Here is a 17550-nt window from a genome sequence, read left to right as displayed (position 1 = left end):
TTTAAAAAAAATAAAATAAAAATAAAAATAAAGAGGTGTAAATAGGCCTATGCCTCATTTAAGATGTGGTGCAAATAACGTTTTTTTTAATTAGATAGAAAACTAACTCTAAAAGTCATCTAATCTTCATGCCGCATTATCTTCATTCTTTTCTACAATCATAAATTCATGTCACTTTTATCAGTATTTAGAGATACATTCTACTCTGCAGCATCATGTTGCTTTCCTAATCCGACCATCCAAGTCAATAAGCGTACCTTTCGAGTCATTCGTCTTCTAGGAGAAGGGTAATTTTAAATTGCCATTTCATTTGAATAACATTCCTTATCTTCTTAATATATTCCAAATAACGAAGATAGTATTGAGAGCAAGAAAGAAAGAGCAAGAGAAAAAAATGAGAAAAAAGGAGGAGGGGGATAAAGAGAAAGATATAACAATTTATATAATATAATATTATAGTATATTATCTCTTATTACATATTAAAAACAAAGAGACATTTTATTTCATTTGTACTAGTGGATTTTCGTTTGTCTACCTTGTTCAGGATGTATCTACCGGTCGTAACTTTGCTCTGAAGAAGATTCGATGTCCTTTCGGAAGCCAGGCTGTGGCAGACGCAATGCGAGAAATTGATATGTATCGAATGTTTCAGCATGCGAATATAATCAAAGTGGTGGTAAACCTATATCTTTTATTTGTCAATAAAGAGAATAATATGAAAAGCAAATTTCGTGGTATTCAACTCAATTACATGTGTTTATTACAGGATACTAGCGTTATGACAGACAAGGATGGCACCAAGACTGTCTACATATTCTTACCTTACCATAAGGTAAGAAAAGAAAGCCCATTATATGTTATGCATTTTGTATAAAATGTCTTGGCAAACAAGAAAGAAATTATTGGTTTTTTTGATATTTTAAATTGGGGACTTTATTTTAGCAAGGCAACCTTCAAGACAGTATAAATGCCAACAACATCAACAAAACACATTTCCCAGAAAAGGAGATTCTTAATTTTTTCCGTCAAGTGTGCTATGCTATTCGTGTATTGCATACACATCGTCTTCCTGATGTTCCAATGAAAAATCCAGAGGAAGAGGAAGAAGCTAGAAAGCCAAGGCAGAATTTGATCTTACTAGAAAACAACTTGACTACATCACCTTTGTCAGAGGAACCATTGGTGCCAGTACCGGCACTGAGTTATGTACCCCCTCCACCTATGGAACATAAGAAAGAAAAAGGAACAGTGGTACCGTTCGGTGAGTTTGAAGAATAAGAAGGATATTCAGGATGAAGTGTGTTGGCTAATACCTCTTTTTATTCCTCTTCCTCTTTTGGTGTACAATAAGCTCACCGTGACCTTAAACCTGGAAATATATTAATTTCTGACGATGGACAAAGTCCAATCCTAATGGATCTTGGATCAACTATGCGGGCTCATGTCGTGATCAAAACGAGACAAGATGCATTGTTGCAACAGGTATGGAAACTTGTATTTTTTCTTCTTTATTGAGTTTAGTCTGATATCATTTATATGATGTGTAATGTGTAGGATCTTGCTGCCGAAAATTGTACAATGACTTATAGAGCACCAGAGCTGTACGATGTACATACTGGAATGGAATTGAACGAAAAGGTGGACATTTGGGTAAGAACTATTTGTCAACCGTGTGAGGAATATAAAACTCAAGAATCTTGTGTAGAGTCTTGGGTGTACCTTGTATGCAACAGCCTATGGACAAAGTCCATTTGAGGCCAATATTAATGAAATCGGAGGATCACTCTCGTTGGCTATCCTAAACGGCCAATACAAATTCCCAACTCAGGACCCGTACAGCGAATCTTTAAGAAACCTTATCAGGTCAATGTTGATCGTAGATCCAAAGGAACGACCTGATATCCACACAGTAGGTTAAGCTTTTTTTTATACACACAAATATTCACTCATCTGCTGTTTACCCATTTAAATATTCTTCTTCCTTTTCTTACGTTTTGGGTTTATGATAGGTAATTGCTGCATTTGATACTCTTTTGCAAAACCCAGGGCATTAAACTTGAGACTGAAAAGAAAAAAGAGTTTCCAAAAAATATTTAAACTATCTAAAGCTTTAGAAAAAACAACAACAACAACAACCAACAAATATCAACCCAAAAGATGTCTTTTATTACTATTATTACTACTATTGTTATTTCTATTACTTCCTTTTATTATCACAAACAATCATACAAACACATTCACACACCAATACACACCCACCTACATATATAAAATTGTTCTTTATTTCCATGTCTTATATAATAATAATAATATATATATATATAATATTATAATTGTGCTTATTATTGTTATTTCTTTATATAACTATATACATATTATATAAGAAAGAGAGAGAAAAGATAAAAAGAAAAAGAAATAAGAAGAGGTTCTATGAATAGGATAGACACGAGAAGAGGTCAGGTATAATAAGGACACCTTCTTATTTTATTCTCTTGTCCGCAAGCGCGGTAATCAATATCCATGATGAGAGCTCTTGAAACATATTTTAGTCAGGTTGAATGGTGAAAGGGGAAGATAAAGAATAATACAGCTGGTGGTACGCAAGTACCTTGTTTCTTTTTGTGTGTGTGTTTTTTTTTGCATGATCAGTGCTTCTTGTACCTACAATACAAAAAAGCAGTTTTTTATTCTTTTTGGATTTATTATACATTAAAGAGAAGAATAAATAGTAAAATATTCCCAGGTACTCTTTTTAATAGACTCAACACAAAAGATATGCTGGGTTACTATAGTGACCGGAGTAGTAAATTATGCCTTTTCTGAGTTTAAACACTATTTCTATACAAATTTGGAAATCCCAGAGATTTTTTGTTATTTTCAATTGATGTTTTGAAAACTTTTGTTTTTAATGCTAAAATACATATATATATATGTATATATTGACCGTATAAAATAAGCTATATTGGCAAGGTAGTAAAATCAAATCGAATCGAATCGAATCGAATCATAATCATAATCATAATCATAATCATAATCATAATCATAATAGCAATAATAATAATAATTCTATTCTAATCTATTGTACCGATCTGGTATACACTTTGGTTGTTGTTTAATGTATATATTGGCTTGGTATATATTATTGCAGGCTGAGAAGTCTAACAATAAATGTAAAATAAGCTATAATTACCATGAAATTATTGAAAGACAAAAAAAAACAGTAACAACTAGTCTAATGGATCCTCTTGACATATATGTCCTTGCTCATATTCGATCATAAATTTACTTTGCCACTCATTGCTCATTGCTCATTTGAGTATTAATAATTGTATATTCTGGTGACCCATTCAATAAATAATTGTCATTACTAGATATATAATAATGTTTTATTAGTAATGTTGCTCCTGATCGATAGACGTAGGCTGTGTGCTCAGCCATCCTCTAGTAGACAGTAACTTGTCACCCATCAATTCAAAATTATAGCAGTAAAAGGATGAAAGAGCAATTAAAAATAGAAATTTTTGTTGTATAAATAATAGATATCTATTGAATTTCATTTTGATGGCTAACCCCGTCAAATATACCTTATGACAGTCAGGTGCCTAGAGCACAGAGAAACACACACACAAAAGAACACACACGCGCACACAGCAAACGGCCAATTTGATTTTCTAGACTATTAAACGCGCATTCCATACGATTCACGCCAAAGAGAAAGAAGAGCAAGTGCAAGTGCAAGAAGGAAATTCGTGACCTTTAGAATCTAAAATGGTATGGGAAGTTTAGTAATGTGTACAATAGGTATGAAATAGGTAACGCATGAGAGGACAGACCCAAGAAAGAAACTGAATGTATCTTGGGGGATCAGATGTATGTCACCCTCATGGTTTTGTAAACAAGTCCACTTGCTCTCCCTCAAGGTCATCTGTGTGACAAGGTAGATTTGAGCTGTTCTTTCAATAGGCTTGAATTGGCCAAGCCATAAGAACGTCAGTGGTCTTTTTATAGCCGTCATATTTATTTTTACTACTGATTTCTCTAATTTGTAGTGAAAACAAAAATAAGAATAATAACAAAATAAAAAAAAGAGTTCACCATGGCAACATACTCTCTAATAGGAATTCAAGACTTTCTTTTTACTAAAAATACAAATACAAGTACAAGTGCAGATACACACATACATATGTATAAACATATACATATATATGTGTACACAATATATATAAATATATATATATAAATATAAATTATAGAAAAAAAAAGGTTAACGTTTAATGCTACTGCGGGCCACCAACTCTTCATTTCTTTTTTCGTTCGGTTGCTACCGTGGAACTGTGTAACAGGTGATCTTGAGGGTACTCCTTTATACTACACTCTACCTATTCACGGGTTTTGCTTGTGTTTCCAACGCCATAGTATTCATAGTATATTATGGTATAGTATGGTATCGTATGGCTGTGGCAGTGTGCGAATAAAGACCCATTCCTTATTTTTTTTATTATCATTATTATAATTGAAAACCCCCCATCAGAAATAAGAACCAATGAAAACACGAAATTCGTCAAGTATTGAACAATAAGACTGGCGTACAAGAAACAAGGTTCTCCTTTTATGTACCTACATCTTACAATCTTGTCTTCCAAAACAATACCTTTCGAGAGCATTGTGACGCAAGGACAACCACTGAATGCTGCGGTCTACAATGGCTAGCTTCTTCCTCAAAATGGAAACGTGTGTGTATGTGTATATATAAACATTCTGAAGATCTTCAATTTTTTTTCTACTTAAGACTTTTTCTCTTTTTCTCTTTTTTTTTCTCTTTCTCTTTCTTTTATTTTTTTTAATTATTCTTTAATTATTTCATTTGATCTCTTTCTCTCTAGATCTAGTGTTTCTTATTTCTTCTTATTCTTCTTCTTCTTCTTTGAGGCTCTTTCTTTCGCACAAAGAACGCTCACACAATGGGCGCGCACCAGTCAAAGATCAAGCCAAAAAATGTCGCTGTTCGACAATCCAGCACATCTTCATCTACTTCATCCCAGAAATCACAGCCACTACCAGAACCACCGCCACCTTTACCTTTACCAATACCTGTTCGACCACCGATGGAGAGAGAACGAACTCGCGAAATTCGCCTATCAACATTCGAAGCCGACCTTGACCTCAATCAGATTCTACAGACACATTCTATCCAGCCCACAGTCAACCACGTTTTACACCCACCAGACTTTGTAGTCTCTGGTATCAGCGTAAATTCGACTACATCACTTGACTCATTAAGAACGACTGTATTCTCGACAATCAGCACAGCATGCTCCTCACTATCATCTGTCTCACTCCATTCAAAATCACACGCCTTCGGAAGCCCTCTTCTTCAAAACCACACCCGATCTTCAAGTATATCCAGTACATCAACATTACCTCACACCTTACCAATCAACCCACCCAACTCTGACCCAAAGTCTCCTTCAGCGCAATTCAAAAGTCTGCTGATCAAAGCTGACACCACCCATGATCCTCAATTGCGTACTTTAGTCGCACAGGCCAGGCTACAGGGCTATGGCACCCCAGTCGCCATTAGCCAAGGATTCCAAGAGTTGTTAAATATTGCCGAAACAACCAATCACATCAACGCATTTTACTCTCTTGGCCTTTGTTATTATCATGGACTTACTCCAAACCAACAAAAGGATTACGCCCTTGCCTACCGTTGGATAAGTCGGGCGGCTATCCAAGGCGAGCATAAGACAGACCCTGAAACAATGATGACCGTCTGTCTATCACAATACTGCAGTGGGTACATGTTAATTCAAGCACAAGGAACCGCTGCTGATACAGCAAAGGCTACAGAGTTCTTTCAAAAGGCGGCCACAAGAGGACACCCGGTTGCACAACACATCATTGGCTGGCAGTACGAAAACAAGGGAGACCCCATAAAGGCTAAAGAATTTTATCAATTGTCAGCCCATCACAATTATTCCGATGCCCAAGCGTCTCTTGGTGTATTGCTTATTGATTACATCGATGCATTTACTAAAAACTTTGTTAAAGAAGAACATGTTGTCCAAGAAGCACTTGGGTGGCTCAATCGGGCGGCTAGCCAAGTAAGGAAAAAAATATTCAAAATGATAATAATAATAATAATAGTAGTAGTAGTAGTAGTAGTAGTAGTAGTAATAACAATAACAATAACAATAACAACAACAACAACAACAACAACAACAGCAGCAGCAGCAGCAGTGATAATAATAGACAAGGGAGAATTATTATTATTATTTTGCTCATTAAGAAAATATCAACACTATTCCTAATTAGAACCATCCTTGGGCATTCCTCAAACTCGGATCACTGTACGCACAAGGCACTCGAGTAAAGAAAGATTTTAAACATGCAGTATCACTTTACGAACGAGCAGGCACCGACATCAACAACCCTCACTATGGAATCGCTCACTACATGCTTGGCTCAATCTACAGATCAGAACAGAATCCTTTATATAACATTTCCCTTGCTATTCGTCATCTGACCCTGGCAGCAAACACAAACTATCGTCAGGCTAACCGCATACTCGGATTAATGTATTACCAAGGCATGGGAGTACCAAAAGACGATTTAAAAGCCCGGTCTCTCTTCAAGATCGCCGCCTCTCAGGGCGATGGCTATGCCTTGGGTCTTTTAGGTGAACAAGCAGAAAACGGCAGGGGATGCACCAAAAACCCTGTGGAGGCACTCGAGCTATATGAAAAAGCCGGTAAAGCAGGCACCTATGTTGCAATATACTCCAGAGCCATCCTATTACATCGTATGGATAGACGTGCCGAAGCTTATGTATGGTTTGGAAAGGCAGTCGGCAGCCTTGCAACAGCCAAAGATCCAGACAGTCGGAACTTCCTTTTCAGAGCGCGTCTGATGCTTGCACGTTACCATATCAACGGATGGGGACAGTCAATTTGCGACCCTGTAGGGGGATTCAATGACCTACTCGCTCTTGCCAGGACAGGCGAGTTCTGGGAAGCCCACTATTGGATCGGCGCAGGCTACGAAAGTGGAATTAAGAATATGAACAACCAGGTCGAAATCGAGCCCAATTTGAAGCTAGCCTTTGATTACTATGAGCAAGGCGCACTCCATGGAGACGTAGATCTTATGCACAAGGTTGCCCGCATGTTGGCCAATGGGTTCAGTCACCAGTCTGTCACGATTAAAGACCAAGTCAAGGCTTTTGACTGGTATACCAAGGCTGCTAACGCCGGCCATCCTACTGCCCAATACAGTCTTGGTCTTTACTATGCCAACGGACTGGCACCTCTCAAGAAATCCGATATCCCAAAAGCCATCGAACTCTACCGAGCTGCTTCAAAGAATGGCTTGCCAGACCCTATGATCAGCCTTGCCAAGCTCCTGATTACCAGCCCGAGCGAATCTGATGCCCTTCACAAGGAAGCTATTGAATGGCTAGACACTGCTGTTCGAATGGAACATCCTGCAGGCCTCAGAGAGCTTGCCAAGGCTTATGAAACTGGCCTGATTTTATCAGTTGGAGAAAACGAACGACATGCCACCGGACTCGAGCTGCTAACTAGAGCAATCAAGCTCAAAGATGATCCTCTCTCATGGTGTGATCTCTCTCGTTACTATGAAAATGGATGGGCTGTGTCAAGCAATCTTGAAAAAGCGCTCGTGTGTCTCAAAAAAGCAGAAAGTCTCAATCATCAAATGTAAGACAAAGATTGTTATTTATTTGTTTATTTATTTGTTTATTTTGGGGTGGCAATTGATTTGAAATGATGTTATTTAAACACTGACATATATGTATATCTGTATACATCTTATTCTTTTAGGGCTACTATTATGATTGCTGAGATATTTGAGCGCAAGACCCTGTGGGACCAAGCGTGGAATCAATATGAACGTACTGTTGAAACTAATATCCTCAAATCAGTTCTCGGCTGGAAATCTCGCATTGGAAAGGCACGTCTGGTACTTCATCGCAAAATGGGTGCTGAAAAAGACCGCCGACAAGTATTCCAATGGCTCGTTGAGATGGTGTCCCTTGGACCTGGAGAATCTTCTATTGAACCGCTGTCATTACTTGGTACTTATAACATCATCAAGCGTATTTATATATATATTTGAATCCTAACTTTTTCTCTTTCTTTTTTATCTTTGAAAGGAATGTGTTACGAAAAGGGATTTGGTACTCCAAGAGATGTCGAACAAGCCATCTCATGGTATGACAAAGCACTAGAACAACCTACAACCGTTCCAATTCACTGGTCCCAAGAAAACGCAAGATTCAAAATGGCTCGACTCCTCTGTCAAGAAAAACAGTATGAAAGGTCTCTTCAGGAATTCCGTGTCCTCCAGGGTATTCTGGATCCTATGACCCGCTATTCACACGAAACAATGGTACAAGCTCGTCAAGTCAGATACTACCTTGGTAAGTCTCTTTTTCTTGAAACAAAACATTGAATCAATCAAACTTGTATATTAATCATGCAATATTTTTTTAATTTTTTTTTTTACTTACAGGTTATCTCTTATTGCATGGAATTCCCAGTGACCGAAACATTGATGAAGCCAAGATATGGCTTGGTCATGCTGCAGATGAAGGCCAAGGATCTGCAATCTACGAACTTGGTTTACTAGCTATTTCAGATGATGAAGATGCCACTGCACAAGAACTTTTTGAACGTGGTCGGTCTATGAACCATCCAGGATGTATCCGTGAGCTTGGACTGTTTTGGCTGCGCGAGAATCGGGATGACATTAGTTGGAATGGCCGTGAAGTGTATGAGCTGTTAGAAGAAGCCAGTCACCTTAATGACCAGGAAGCCAACTACCAGCTTGGTCTCCTTTACGAATATGGTCTCGGTAACTCAAAGACCAGGATCAACCCTGTCCGTGCTCTGGAGTCCTACAGAAAAGCTGCCCATCAAGGTCATGAACAGGCTGCTGAAAACGCCGCCCGGCTCTGCGAACAGCTTGAACAACCTGAAGAAGTAGTTGTGTGGCTGACCAAGATTTCCCATCGATACTACTCTCGTGTCGTATTGGCCGGTTATCGTATTCAAGGCAAAGGCGGTGTCCCCCAGGACGCTCGTGCCGGATTAGCTGAACTTCACGAGGCGGCCGAAGAGCTTGAGAAGGTTGATAACAAGACCGAACAAGAGACCGAAGCACTTGGAATGGCTTATTTTACTATTGGAGAATGTCATGAGCACGGAAGAGCAGTGGATGTAGACACTGAAGTTGCCAGTGTGTGGTACAATAGATCAGTTCAATGCTCTGAGCATGTCGAGGCCATGTATCAACTAGGAAACTTTGAGAGTCTTAATGGAAATGAAGAAAGTGCCTTTGAATGGTTTGGTCGTGCAGCCGCCAAAGGTAACCATGTCGATGCTCAGTACCAACTTGGCTTGTTCCATGCCAGTGGTCTTGCCAACCTTAGTGCCAATCCTGCAGCAGCAAAGAAGTACTTTACAAAGGCCGCAAATCAAGGACACAAGGAGGCTTTGATGTGTCTTGGTGACATCTTGTGGAGACAAGAAGAATACAAGGAAGGAATGCAATACATTGAATTGGCCGCCAAAGCAGATGTTCCAGAGGCATTAACTCGCCTAGGGTATATCTACCATCAAGGTTTCCACAGCAGCTCCAAGGGATATCATATTGAACAAGATTACGGTCGGGCCTTGAGTTACTTCCGGTCGGCTGCAAAGCTCAATCATTGCATGGCTGCGCTTATGGTGGGTACATACTATGACGAGGGCTATCTCCGCAGAAACACCATGGATCATGAGAGTGCGCTTACTTGGTACAGGAAGGCTCATCGGATGGGAGCCGGTGCCTTTGCCGATCTTGCTATTGCAAACCTCTTGTACGCCAAATCTGAGAATACAGTGGATGTTTCAGAAGCCGAAAAGTTACGCAGTGATGCGTTTGTAAATTTCCAAGGTGCTTGTAGTTTCAAGGATGATACGGGCGCCTATGCCCGCGTTATGGTGGCGCTATACTATCTCAATGGATGGAAACCTGTTGAAAAGGACGGAGTTGAGGGGTTCTCACAACTCTTGGCAGTTGCCAAGGACGGTGGTAGAGATGCGTTTGGTAAGGTGGCATCGTGTTACGAGAATGGTGTAGGTGTTGATTCCAGTGAGTCGGAAGCATTATTCTGGTGGCGCCAAGCGGCTGAATTTGATGATGATGTTGAAGCCATTGACCGTGTGGGGTATTATTATACCCATGGTCTGGGTGGTCTAGTAGCTGACCCAGTAAAGGCCCAAGAATATTATGACCGTGCGAACAGCTTCCGTAAGCTTTCTCTCTTTTTTTCTCTTTTTTACTTAAAAGGACTTTATTCTAACAATATATATTTACATAGGAAATGCACAGCTTGAAAGCGAGCCTAGCTTTGTATCTTCCAGGGCTTCGATGGCTTCGTATTAATGACCCCTTTACACTCATTTTTATAATGTATTCTTATTTATTCTCTTAACTTGTATTATTATTTTCTGTTATTATTACCATTACTATTGCTATTACTACTATTATTACTATCGTTATTTTCTATTTTATGTACAGTCCTTTTATACTCTCATTTTCTATGACATTTTTGTATTTTAGAATTAATGCCTATAGTTTATTAATCTAACCTATCCACTCTATATATCCACCAACCCATTGTATTTATTCCAACCTTTCTATTTAATTTCCATTAACCCTCACATATATCATATACCTTGCAAATGCATAAAATGAATAAACTTTTTTTTTCTTAAAGAAGAGAGAGTTTTTTCTCCCTCTTGGGTATCAAGTCAATCAGTTGCTTTTTTATGCTATTATTGATGTGTAGTGCCAATTCTCATAGGAAAATACTTTTATTGGACAGTTGTAGCTACTATGAGTCATGTTTGGTAAGTTCCAGAAGTTTGGTCAAGTGTTGGTCTAAGAAAGTATCAGGTCAGTTGGAAGATAGAGTTTTCCGCCTCTCAAAAAAAGAGCTTGTATTGAAATCAAGAATACTTGGGGAAAAATAAAGAAAATATGAACGGCCAAGGACACCGAAAATTAATCCATTCCATAATTTTTATTGTATTTTAATATAAAATTATAATAAATTATAATCATCTCATTAAACTATTATGTAATTCATATATTTACATAAAATTAAGAGCTTCTTTGATTTTGAAAACAAAATTATGAATAAAGGTAATACAGTTATTCTATTGAAGTTTCTTCTTTTTTGAGTTTGCTTCAATTGAAATGAAGTACAGGAAACCCTCTGTGTTCTGCTGTTGTTGCTGCTGCTGCTGCTGCTAAAGTAACTTTTTCTTCTTTTATTATTACGACAACAATGTTCTATTGTTGTTAACTTGACATTGTACCCAGGATCGTGCTTGTTTTCCATTGGTTTTTTTTTCGGGTGATCCCATAGATAACCATATCCAAAATTACGTATTTTGGTCACCAAATAGTTCTTGTTACCATGTCGCAGTAATCCGCCAAGCAGAGAAATCTCATCCCTTTCTAATGTCCGAACTCTTCTGTATGTGTATTGGTTTGAACCTGATTTTTTAATAATCTTGGCAGATGTCAGGCATCTCAAAGAAGAGGGCATAGTAACTATGATGATCAAAAGGATCGACAGACGAGCCACGTTATCATTAGATCAATGCCTTATATTTAATATAAAGAAATCAGGAACCAACATAGGTACTCTTGTTCCAAACACTTCTTTTTAAAGGAAAGAAAACTAAATGAATATAAATGCTATTGGATCAAATATATAAGTATAGCTGAGCATGTATGTTTCATTTCAAAAATTGAAACAACTAGAATGTGTTGTATGAAAAGTAAAAAGGCAATAAATAAAAAAGATTCCATCTTCCTGGTATTTCAAAATAACTAATAAACAATTAAAAAAAAACACAAACACAAAAAGACACAAAAAGCAAAATGTCCATTTTAGTAGCCAACTTACTTGGACAATCATTTTAGGAAATTGTGTAAAAAAGAAACCTTTTATTATTATTATTTTAAAAGGGCGGTTTCGCCTATGATGTCGATAGCTCTTCCACCTCCTGTGACTGTTGTGTATATATATTAGAGAAAATACATTGTCCCAGAAATAGTTATTCAATGAATAAAAATAGTGATACCATTGGCTGATGTTTTTCGATTCTTGGTTACACATCAGGCACGCTCCAGGCACTGACAGAATTGCTATCATTTGTATTTTATTTTTTAAATTTTTTGATTTTTTTTTATAAATACCCATCGAATTATTGTCTGTTCAGATCCCTCTCTTTTTCTGTTTATCTTCACTTTTCAAAATACCAAGCTTACCGGTCTATACACCAGTCACTGTATAGCCAACATCATTCAATGTCTATTACACAGTCTGTAAACACCATTTCTGGAGTACCTTTAGTGCTTTCCCCACATTGTGGTGATCTGCTCAAGTGTTCTTGCAATTACTGCCTTCAATTTGAATCTCTGGACGTCAACATTGACTCTAGTTTCTCTCAAGGCCAGCCCATGGAAGAACTACTTGCTGCTGGATCAGAGCTATTGCACTCCTGTTTAACACCTACCTATGCATTCAATGTCAAAGCGCCTAATATGGGTGGCTATCACTGTGACACGTTTCTGTCCGAAAATGCAAATGTTCCTATTCAAGACCAACATTTGGCTTTGGCTCAAAACAATATTACACCTCCTTGTTGCTCTTTGAGTATCCTCCAAGACGACTTCATGCCGACCCAAACCGACGTAAACAAAGCTTCGAGCGTACCAGACGAAAACAATCTTTTATTCCAAACCTTTTTGAAACAATTTCTTGAAGAGGACCCTTGTCTTTTTAATCTGGTCGACAACCCTGCTAGTCAAGGATCCTGGCCAATTGAGAACATATCTCAAGAGGTGTATCCAGGAACATACCAGCCGCAGCCGTTTTTTGTAACGCAACAGCAACAGTACACTGACTCGCCTGAGCCTTTCACTCCCGGTCTTTCCACATGCCTGTCCCAGTACGATTCTCCAATGCTTACCGACCGTTCTACGATTATGTCTATGAATGGATCCCCAAATACTATGTTTATGCCTTTTTATGAACTGAAATCAAACTTTGATTATGCCTCTAATACTGGAGAAGAAAACACCGACTGGTTGCACCGACTCCTCCGAGATCCAGTCACTAATACATCTTCCGGAACCAAAAATCAAAGAAACAAGAGAGGACGTAAAGGAGTCAAATCATCCGATAAAATTAAGAAGCATATTTGTTGCTTCTGTTCTTATAGCACAGATCGTGTGAGCAATTTTATCCGGCACGTAGAATCACATACACGGTGTGTTAACGAATGGGAGTGCAAACCATGTGCAATATCGTTTTCCAGCAAATCCAATCTAGCAAGACACAATAGACGAACTCGCCATTAACAAACTATGCAAAAATGTACAAATCCCTGTTTATAATATCCTCTTTAATTTATTTATTTATTTATTTATCTTTTCTTTTCTTTTCCTTTTCTCATTCATGTACACTAACTTAGACCTCTTTATTCATTCATGCTCTTTAATTTCATTTCATTACATTACATTACATTTCATTACATTTACTTTAGATATTAGATTACAACATTTATGCCACCATTATACCCATATGCCCAATTCATTTTTTTTCTCTTACTGTAAATTTTCAAAAACAAACCAAAAAAATAATTAAAACATAAATCATATTGAAACACTTTCTTATATATTCAAAGTATCTAACTATATGATTGATCTTTACGTTTTGTTGTTATTTAATAAATTATAATATACTATCATGTTTTCACAAACAATAATGATGATAATAAAATGTCTTTTTAAAAAAAAGAAGCCTATTGATACCATTGACTCTATTACTATTATACAAATAAATGTTTTTTTCTTTCTGCCATTAATTACTATTGATATTCATTAAAAGGTCAACTTATATATATAGAATAAACTATGCTTTTGTTGTAGATGCTAATTAGAATATAAAGCAAGTGTAGACATAAAATATATCATATTGTTTAGGGTCTACAGATTTAATGGATAATTTTAATAAATAAAAAGATCAAAATAAGAAAATTGAGCATACTACACATACTACACATTGCTAATTTCTTGTAAAATGCGCAGTAGCATCTGCCTCTAAGCTTATTTGTGTTTAATGTCTTGAGAGTCCAAGTGCACTGGGTACACTGTATCACACATTGGACACTACAGCTATGAGTCAACCTTACCAATCTATAGTAGAGGTAATAAAATAACATGAAAAGGATGTATGTATAAAAAAAAAAGAGTGATAGTTAGTGGGGCAGCAAGTGGCTTGGTGTAATGATTATTATTCTTGTCACGGAGTTGGATACAACGGATATTTCAGGCTGATTCAGCCACAAAATTAGATTAATAGAATTGTGAAACCAATAGAGTTACACGACCAAGGAAAAGAAACATACGCACACACACACATTGTTATATATATATAAAAAAAAACAAAGAGTTGGATTTGTAGAATAATAAAATAGGGTTCAAAATTACCACGATTTTGTATAAGGTTTTTTTATTTATTATTATTTATTTTGTGTATCTGGTACAAACTGGGCTATTCTTGGACTATAGGTAGATTATAAATGAATTGGTTTTATTTGATTAGAAATGCATAAAGAAAAATAGATGTATGTCTTTGTGATATTTGCTTCTTTATGTATTCTATCTAGTAAGTTGTACACTCCAGCCACAGTTGGTGTCTCTGGTGATTTAATAGCACCACAGCATCTGATGATGTAATAATAAATCACATTGGGAGGCACGAGTGAATTGTCATTTATTAAACCCGGTGTAGTAAGAGAGGTGTTACTGTCTAGAGACAAAGAGAAAAAAGAAAGAAAGAAAGGCAATAGTGTTTGCATTTATGTCTTGATGTTGAATAGCTAGAAATAATTTTGGTAATTGATTGAAATGGGATCATATCATTGTTCATGTATTAAATTGAATGAATGTATGTGTAAATGAGTATATGTTTGTAAAGAAGACAGTAAAGAAGGAAACGGGTCAGTGCCTTGGTATGATAATCTAGTGGCGTAGTTCTTTTAAGAGAGAAGTGGGGGAAAATACTTTAACTGTGCAGCTGTTTCAAAGTAAATCAATTTGGATCCAGGGTGTACCCCCATCCCACTCACTGACCTAAAATAGCCTGATTTGGAAGTTGTTTTTTTATGCTTTTAAATTTTATATAGAAAAGTACTATATCTGTTTCTTTACTATTCATTAGATAAGAATATGTATATATGAATTTACAGCTGAATTGCGTGTAGTATAACGATATAACGATATAATGATATAATGATATAATGATATAATGATATCTGTATTTGCTGTGCAATTCTAATGTCAGATTCTTATTAATATTAGTTAGATCGTTTTTAGTGATATGGCTGTTCTTTGTTAAAATACAAAAAAAAAAGAGAGTTTTATTGTCGTGAGTGCTGTAGTCTGTGTTTTGTGTTCATCAAATATATGTGACCGGGTGCCTCCTTCCGATATTAGCACTGCGCCACAATCATAGTATTTTTTGTACCTCCCGTAATAATAATTATAGTAATAAGAATACAATATAAAATAAAATAAAATAAAGACAGATACAATTTCGTGTTCGATGATCGTGGTACCACGACATTAGAGAACCAAAGGAAAAATCAAGTTAACTGCGCAACATAAAAAAAAAACAATTCTGTCAAGACGTTATCTTGGACCTGTTTAGATTTACAAAAACCAAACAATAATCCACACTAACCATGTTAACAAAAATGCGCCTAAAAAATCATGATTTCAAAAAAAAGGGGGAAATTGTAGACAGCTTAACGATTGAGATTGGTAAGTAATATATTCAAAACTGTCTTTACTGATTCATTTGCTTTCTTAAATCGACCCAAGGTTGATTATTTAGATTTGGCGTCGCACTTTCCTTGGCATAATGATATCTAAATGTGTGGGTAACACACCCAGTACTTTGGGTATGTATATTATAAGGATAAAATATCTGTATATGAGAGCTATCTTAATATTTAAGTACAAAAATTGAAATTTAGAAAATAAACTAAAAAAAAACGATGATGATGATCTGTGTATCTCTTTAAAGAAGACTTTTATTTTGTATTCAAGTAGAAGAAGTGTTTAGATCGAATAAATAATCCCATTTATTTAACGCCACAGTAGGTGCATGTGCTACTTAATCCAAATTCTATCTAGCCAAAAATAGATATCAATTTTAAACTACTATTAAGAATATATATATTCATTTATTTATTTTTAGTCAAAAGTATGACATAAATCAAAATAGTGTAACATATAGCTGTATATAAGGTGAAAAAATATAGGTATTCTTGGGGTTCTTTCACTTATAATTCACAAAAAAACGCCTTAAACTCTCTTCTTTTGCCTCTTTTCAATAACACTCTATCAAACCAATACACTATGTACATCTCACAAGCTGTAAACTCTCTATTTGACACGGTTCTCAGTGCCAGCCTTCTGGAGTCTCAATACGAATCAATTCCTCATACACGCTCACAGTCGGACGCCAGCCACACATTATTTGCTTTTGACACCATCGATGCACAAATGACACACCTGTCCCTTGACTATAGCTCAAGCCACATAAACATAAGTGCTTTAAACAACGAAGAATTTTCGGTACAAAACCCGGAGCCCAATGCATCAGACTTCATTAGTATCGGCTGGTCCTGTACAAATGGTAAGATGTGGTCTAATAAAGATCAATCTATTTCAAAAAAGCCAAAGAACCAACAAATTTATTCTTTGCAAACTTTCTTGGAACCAGAAGTCGCAGAATTACCATCGAGCTACACCGGATACAACGCGAATTACATATTAAGCCCTCCTTCCGAACCAAACCAAGACACATTCGACCAAATCTCAACACAAGCTTGTGCTCATATGTTTTCACAACAAACATCATTTAACAAGTTCAGTGCAGAACCTTCTATGTATGCCACCTGCTTCGACTCGCCGCAGTCTTTGATGCTCGACCCCGATTACATTGTAGACGACTCTCAGCTTGAACTCCTGATACCTGAGAGTATAGACGCGGTGTGTGACTCTTTGAAAAACGCTCTACAGATCAATAGCGATCATTGGGAAACACAAGTGCCCGGGATTATAAACCCCGTCGGATCCCCAAAGAGACTTACACCTTCTAAAAATACAACAAAAAGATACAAATGTAAGCTTTGCTGTTACAGAACCAACCGATCAAACAACCTACTCCGGCACAGCCAATCTCACAATAGACAGGCTAAATATTGGAAGTGCAATCAATGCACAAAGTCGTATTCGAGTAGATCTAACCTTGTTAGACACACAAACAACGTCCACAAGTAAAGTGCGATTCCATTGTAAATATCAATTTTCACCTGTATTTAATTATCACTATATATATACATATATACTCACATCCTTTCATCACTACATCATTTTTCTATTATTATTATTAT

At 36.7% G+C, this 17550-nt stretch overlaps 4 protein-coding genes across 4 annotated transcripts; all 4 read left to right on the top strand.

Moving 5' to 3' along the window:
• Nucleotides 1-168: 168 nt before the first annotated feature.
• On the top strand, nucleotides 169-2303 carry PHYBLDRAFT_183646 (hypothetical protein; the record flags this gene model as incomplete). The annotated part of the gene is made up of 8 exons (XM_018438805.1): nucleotides 169-287; nucleotides 518-677; nucleotides 768-833; nucleotides 944-1262; nucleotides 1353-1483; nucleotides 1556-1651; nucleotides 1707-1910; nucleotides 2011-2303. The coding sequence occupies 8 exons, from the start codon at nucleotides 169-171 to the stop codon at nucleotides 2053-2055; spliced, it is 1140 nt and encodes a 379-aa protein (XP_018285118.1). The 3' UTR covers nucleotides 2056-2303.
• A 2659-nt stretch (nucleotides 2304-4962) lies between these two features.
• PHYBLDRAFT_183645 (hypothetical protein) lies at nucleotides 4963-10791 on the top strand (the record flags this gene model as incomplete). The annotated part of the gene is made up of 6 exons (XM_018438804.1): nucleotides 4963-6105; nucleotides 6317-7719; nucleotides 7843-8096; nucleotides 8175-8441; nucleotides 8534-10315; nucleotides 10386-10791. The coding sequence occupies 6 exons, from the start codon at nucleotides 4963-4965 to the stop codon at nucleotides 10448-10450; spliced, it is 4914 nt and encodes a 1637-aa protein (XP_018285117.1). The 3' UTR covers nucleotides 10451-10791.
• Nucleotides 10792-12388: 1597 nt separating this feature from the next.
• On the top strand, nucleotides 12389-13444 carry PHYBLDRAFT_67216 (C2H2-type zinc finger transcription factor; the record flags this gene model as incomplete). Its single annotated transcript, XM_018441756.1, has 1 exon — nucleotides 12389-13444. The coding sequence occupies one exon, from the start codon at nucleotides 12389-12391 to the stop codon at nucleotides 13442-13444; it is 1056 nt and encodes a 351-aa protein (XP_018285116.1).
• A 3066-nt stretch (nucleotides 13445-16510) lies between these two features.
• On the top strand, nucleotides 16511-17437 carry PHYBLDRAFT_67215 (C2H2-type zinc finger transcription factor; the record flags this gene model as incomplete). Its single annotated transcript, XM_018441755.1, has 1 exon — nucleotides 16511-17437. One exon carries the CDS (start codon nucleotides 16511-16513, stop codon nucleotides 17435-17437), a length of 927 nt encoding a protein of 308 aa, XP_018285115.1.
• Between the last annotated feature and the right edge of the window lie 113 nt (nucleotides 17438-17550).

The sequence above is a fragment of the Phycomyces blakesleeanus genome (assembly GCF_001638985.1).
Source record: "Phycomyces blakesleeanus NRRL 1555(-) unplaced genomic scaffold PHYBLscaffold_31, whole genome shotgun sequence".
Taxonomy (NCBI): Eukaryota; Fungi; Mucoromycota; class Mucoromycetes; order Mucorales; family Phycomycetaceae; genus Phycomyces; species Phycomyces blakesleeanus.
The sequence above is the reverse complement of the archived record's forward strand: the minus strand, read 5'-3'. Positions and strand labels throughout refer to the sequence as shown.